Source organism: Bubalus bubalis, chromosome 6, assembly GCF_019923935.1.
Source record: "Bubalus bubalis isolate 160015118507 breed Murrah chromosome 6, NDDB_SH_1, whole genome shotgun sequence".
Classification (NCBI taxonomy): Eukaryota; Metazoa; Chordata; class Mammalia; order Artiodactyla; family Bovidae; genus Bubalus; species Bubalus bubalis.
The window spans coordinates 74,007,048-74,013,047 of record NC_059162.1 but is presented as its reverse complement, the minus strand read 5'-3'; the positions used below and the strand labels follow the sequence as shown (position 1 = coordinate 74,013,047).

General features: G+C 38.7%; 1 protein-coding gene across 1 annotated transcript in view; it reads right to left on the bottom strand.

Annotated features, from left to right (window-relative positions):
• Window positions 1-231: 231 nt before the first annotated feature.
• Window positions 232-6,000, bottom strand: part of PTGER3 (prostaglandin E receptor 3) — a 114,335-nt gene continuing 108,566 nt past the window's right edge. Inside the window, exon 3 of the mRNA XM_044944854.1 lies at window positions 232-410. Coding sequence (XP_044800789.1) covers window positions 300-410 — 111 coding nt within the window. The 3' untranslated portion in view covers window positions 232-299. The remainder of the gene's footprint in view (window positions 411-6,000) is intronic.

The window sequence follows — 6,000 nt, the reverse complement described above, 5'->3', positions numbered from 1 at the left end:
CCAGTGGATGTTGGCAATTGGATCTCTGGTTCCTCTGCCTTTTCTAAAACCAGCTTGAACATCTGGAAGTTCATGGTTCACGTATTGCTGAAGCTGGGCTTGGAGAATTTTGAGCATTCCTTTACTAGTGTGTGAGATGAGTGCAATTGTGCAATAGTTTGAGCATTCTTTGGCATCGCCTTTCTTTGGAATTGGAATGAAAAGTGACCTTTTCCAGTCCTGTGGCCACTGCTGAGTTTTCCAAATTTGCTGGCATATTCAGTGTAGCACTTTCACAGCATCATCTTCCAGGATAAAGGTTAGGTGTTAATTAAAGGATGGTCAAGAACTAGATGGGAGCTGAGCAACTGCTGACAATTCTCCTCTTGTTGTGGATAATTCTCCTTCAAAAATGTTTCCTCCATTGATAACTATCATAAAGAAAAAAAAAGATAAATTAGACTGTTTCTCAAAGGCTCTGCCAGTATTAGTATGTGTTGGTAGAGTTAAATTTTGGAATAGTTCAATTCAGTTCAGTCACTCAGTCATGTCTGACTCTTTGCAACCACGTGGACTGCAGCATGTCAGGATTCCCTGTCCATCACCAACTTCCGGAGTTTACTCAAACTCAGGCCCATTGAGTTGGTGATGCCACCCAACCATTTGTCCTCTGTCATCCCCTTCTCCTCCCACCTTCAATCTTTCCCAGCAGCAGGATCTTTTCTGATCAGTCAGTTCTTCACATCAGGTGACCAAAGTATTGGAGTTTCAGCTTCAGCATCAATGCTTCCAATGAATATTCAGGACTGATTTCATTTATGATTGACTGGTTGGATCTCCTTGCAGTACAAGGAACTCTCAACAGTCTTCTCCAACACCACAGTTCAAAAGCATCAATTCTTCTATGCTCAGCTTTCTTTGTAATCCAACTCTCACATCCATATATAACTACTGGAAAAACCATAGCTTTGACTAGATGAAACTTTGTCGTCAAAGTAACATCTCTTCTTTTTAATATGCTAAGTTGGTCATAGCTTTTCTTCCAAGGAGCAAGTGTCTTTTAATTTCATGGCTGAAGTCACCATCTGAAGTGATTTTGGAGCCTAAGAAAATGAAGTCTGTCACTGTTTCCTTTGCTTCCCAATCTATTTGCCATGAAGTGATGGGACTGGATGCCATGATTTAGTTTTCTGAATGTTGAGTTTTAAGTCAACTTTTCCACTCTCCTCTTTCACTTTCATTAAGAGGCTCTTTAGATCCTCTTCACTTTCTGCCCTAAGGGTGGTGTCATTTGTATATCTGAGGTTTTTGATATTTCTCCTGCAATCTTGATTCCAGCTTGTATTTCATCCAGCCTGGCATTTCACATGATATACTCTGCATATAAGTTAAATAAGCAGGGTGACAATAGTACTCTTTTCTCAATTTGGAACCACTCTGTTGTTCCATGTCCAGTTCTAACTTTTGCTTCTTGACCTGCATACAGATTTTTCAGGAGGCAGGTAAGGTGATCTGGTTATTCCCATCTTTTTCATAATTTTCCAGTTTGTTGTGATCCACACAGTCAAAGGCTTTGGCATAGTCAATAAAGCAGAAGTAGATGTTTTCCTGGAATTCTCTTGCTTTTTCAATGATCCAGTGGATATTGGCAATTTGATCTCTGGTTCTTCTGCCTTTTCTAAATCCAGCTTGAACATCTGGAAGTTCACAGTTCATGTACTCTTGAAGCCTGGCTTGGAGAATTTTGAGCATTTTTTTGCTAGCATGTGAGATGAGTGCAATTGTGTGGCAATTTGAACATTCTTTGGCATTGCTTTTCTTTGGGAATGGAATGAAAAGTGACCTTTTCCAGTCCTGTGGCCACCGCTGAGTTTTCCAAATTTGCTGGCATGTTGAGTACAGCACCTTCACAGCATCGTCTTTTAGGATTTGAAATAGCTTAACTTGAATTACATCTCCATTAGCTTTGTTCATAGCGATGCTTCCTAAGGCCCACATGACTTCACATTCCAGGATGTCTGGCTTTAGGTGAGTGATCACGCCATCGTGATTAACTGGGTCATGAGGATCTTTTTTGTATAGTTTGTCTGTGTATTCTTGCCACCTCTTCTTAATATCTTCTGTTTCTGTTAGGTCTATACCATTTCTCTCCTTTTTTGTGCCTATCTTTATATGAAATGTTCCCTTGTTATCTCTGATTTTCTTGGAGAGATCTCTAGTCTTTTCCATTCTATTGTTTTCCTCTATTTCCTTGCATTGATCACTGAGGACAGTTTTCTTATCTCTCCTTGCTATTATTTGGAGCTCTGCATTCATTTGGGTATATCTTTTCTTTTCTCCTTTGCCTTTAGCTTCTCTTCTTTTCCCAGCTGTTTGTAAGGCCTCCCCAGACAACTGTTTTGCCTTTTTGCATTTCTTTTTCTTGGGAATGGTCTTGATCCCTGTCTCCTGTACAATGTCATGAACCTCCATCCATAGTTCATCAGGCACTCTGTCTATCAGATCTATCCCTTGAATATGTTTGTCACTTCCAGTTTGTATAATCATAAGGGATTTGATTTAGTTCATACCTGAATGGTCTAGTGGTTTCCCCTAGTGGCTTCAATTTAAGTCCGAATTTGGCAATAGGGAGTTCATGATCTGAATAGATTCAGATATAATGTATGCCTTATTCACAGAGCTCCATGTATCTCCTCATATGTGGGGTAAAGGGTTTGAGAGAAAAGTTTTAGTGATGAGGAGGGAGTCTCTCTCTCTCTCTCTCTCACACACACACACACAAACATGTGGACATGCATGGACATGCCTACAGACAAAGATACAGAAGGTTTGTTTCTATACAATTGACTTGGAATAGTTTAAGTCCCTAGAGTTAAGATCCCTTCCCTTAAGAAGTTAAGTATTTTATCATTGTCTATGTGCAAAATACAGTTCAACTTTCTCCCTAAGTCCTATATTGCTTTCTGGTATTGAATGATGTGAATAGTCAAGCAACATTAAATTAACCCCACTTCTCTAAATTGTCCAAAGAGTCCAAGGGACCTCCTCTTCTGGTGTCCCACAACACCAGAGTACACTTGAGAGAATGAGTGGGAAGAGAACATTCCAGACAAAAGGAATGGCATGTTTAAAATTGCAGCCAAGAAATGTAAAGTAGTTCAGAAGAGTACATTCCAAGGGAGAGAAGGATGATGAATTTAGACAAATGGTAAAAGTCGTGATGGATTTTGTAAGCATTGTGAAAGAGTTTGGAAAGCAGTGATATGCATCATTAATGGAAAAGAGGAAAATGTCAGGAACATCTGTACTGAGATTTAGCTTGCTAAAGAGTTGCTGCATGGTCACTGATGTATTCCAGTTGGGGCTGCTTGCATTTTGGTCAGGTTATCATATGTTAAGAAATGCACATACCACAGACAAGTGATGCTTTGGGTACTCCAGAGCAGTGCTGATCAATACAGCTTTCTGTACCTTTTAGACATAATGCCTGGTAATAAATTCTAGCTGTTTGCAGATTTTCAGTTCACAAATCCATTGAAAACTTAAAATGAGGCTACTGCAATGAGGAGTGTAATTTTAATGAAGGAAAAATAGATACAGGCTCATTCTGGATTAAATGCTAGGAAATATGGACTTAATTCCAAAATCCATCCTGCAAATTCAGAGCAATATTAAGAACATGGCCGATGTCAGTGACTGCAGGACACACCAAATCTGAAGAGTGAATGTGTCATGGTTCAGAGGCAGATTCCAGCAGAAACTGGCAAAAGTTAAGAAGCACAGACAGCTTGTAGTAAGTCAGGAACATTCTTCTAGGCCTGATTAATTGAAGCAGAGTTGTTTTAGAAACACAAGGTGCAGTCCCCATGGGTTGACCTTCATGGATCTTAAAGGAGAAACACACTGATGTAAACATTTTATTGCTTAGGAAGTGATTAACCCAGAAGAAAACAAAGTAAAAGACACCCGAGGGTCTTTCTTCTTGTGCCTCTAGAATTGTTGGCTGTCCACTGGTAAATATTTCCCACTTCAAAATAGATACCATTTATAAATGAATATCAGTTTGGAACCATGCAGGGTTTCTTGCAAATAAACACTTAGTCTCTCTGCCTAAAATAATTCAGGCAACTGATCAAGAAGAATTGAGATGGGCCTGTAGGACTAATTCCTTCAAATCACTGAGTCATAAGTTCCTCAAAAGTAAACGGAGGGAGCAAGTTGGTCCAACTTTGAGAGAGAAAAAGGAGCATGCTTCATTAGTAAATCAGTGCTTTCAGACAAAATCAGACTGAAAACATAAAATAAAGCCAAAGATGCAAGAAATGTATTTTGTTTTTTAGATTTTTTTTTTTTGATGTGGGTTACTTTTTAAAAAGTCTTTATTTACTTTGTTAAATATTGCTTCTTACAATTTGTTACAATCTGTTTTTTTTTGGCTATGAGGCATGTGGGATCTTAGTTCTCCAACCAGGGATTGAACCAGCACCCCATACATTGAAAGGCAAAGTCTTAACTACTGGACCTCCAGGGAAGTCCCAAGAGATGTATTTTAGAATGAAATTCTGTCCCACAGGGAACTGAACTGATGTAAGTTTCATAATTATGCCTCACTTTTCAGATATAATATCTGATAATAAATTCTAGCATGTCATGCTGGTCTTTAAATTTACTCTTTTCCTTTATAAATACAGTATTAATCATTTTAATTTCAATGTGTTCATAAAATCCAAATGTTAACTATCCATTACATGCTTAATTATTTTCACCTTTGTCTTAATTGTATTCTTACCCTGAATTTTTAATCACTACTTTATGCATATTTATATTTTCATTTTTAATCAGTTTTAAATAAGAGAAAAATGGCAATAAAAATTCAAATAATTTTGCAATACCACTGCTCAAGACAAATTGAGAGATACTATAGCACCTATAGGAAGAGATAGTAAGAAATATATGTTTGCTAGCTAATTACTAATCTCCAAGTTTGGCATAGAAGTCATATGACGGTTTCAGTGCATAATTCACAAAAACAACAGATGTGTTTAAAGACAAATGTATCAAAGCCAAGAGTAACCTCATCTGTTCTCTGTACTTCAGTATCATTAGCATTCAGTTAGGGTTCTAGGACATTCATAGGTGATGGGGAGACATGCCAGTGTACTTCAGGAGGTATACATATAGGTTAGAAGAGGTGAAGATTGATTGGGTAACACTGGGGGGTCAGGGGCTCCTGATAGCTCAGTTGGTAAATAATCTGCCTGCAATGCCGGAGATCCCAGTTCGATTCCTGGATTGGGAAGATCCTCTGGAGAAGGGATAGGCTACCCACTCCAGTATTCTCATGCTTCCCTTGTGCCTCAGCTGGTAAAGAATCCACCTGCAACTTGGTAGACCTGGATTCAATCCATGGGTTGGGAAGATCCCCTGGAGAAGGGAAAGGCTACCCACTCCAGTATTCAGGCCTGGAGAATTCCATGGACTGTATAGTCCATGGGATCGCAGAGTTGGACACAACTGAGTGACTTTCACACTCACTTGGTAAAGAAAAAGGAAGGAATACCATATCTACTGAGCACCACCTAGGTACTTAAGGATGAACTTTATCTCACTCTTCACAACAACCCCTTCTTTCCCTATATGTATATTTCTTTGATACCTACAGTGTGGCAGGCATTACACTTGGCAGCAACAAGGCTGAACAAGAACAAGCCGGTCTCTGCACTGGTGAAAGTTACATTTCAGTACAGAAAACAAGGAAGTAAACAAACAAAAACAAAGGCAAGTTAGGATCAGCACCATGAATGATACAAATGAGCAGAAATAGCAAATAATAAGAGGAAACAACAACAGATAGAAAGATCAAGAAAGACTGCTTTAAGAAAGGATTTTATTGTTATTTCAAAGGAATAAATAGAGCTGTCCAAATAGGAAATAGAAAAAAAAAAGAAGAGTGGGACAGCAGAAAGAAGTGGGTAGCATGTGCAAAGGCCCTGGGATAAGAAAGATCTTACTACTGAGTTG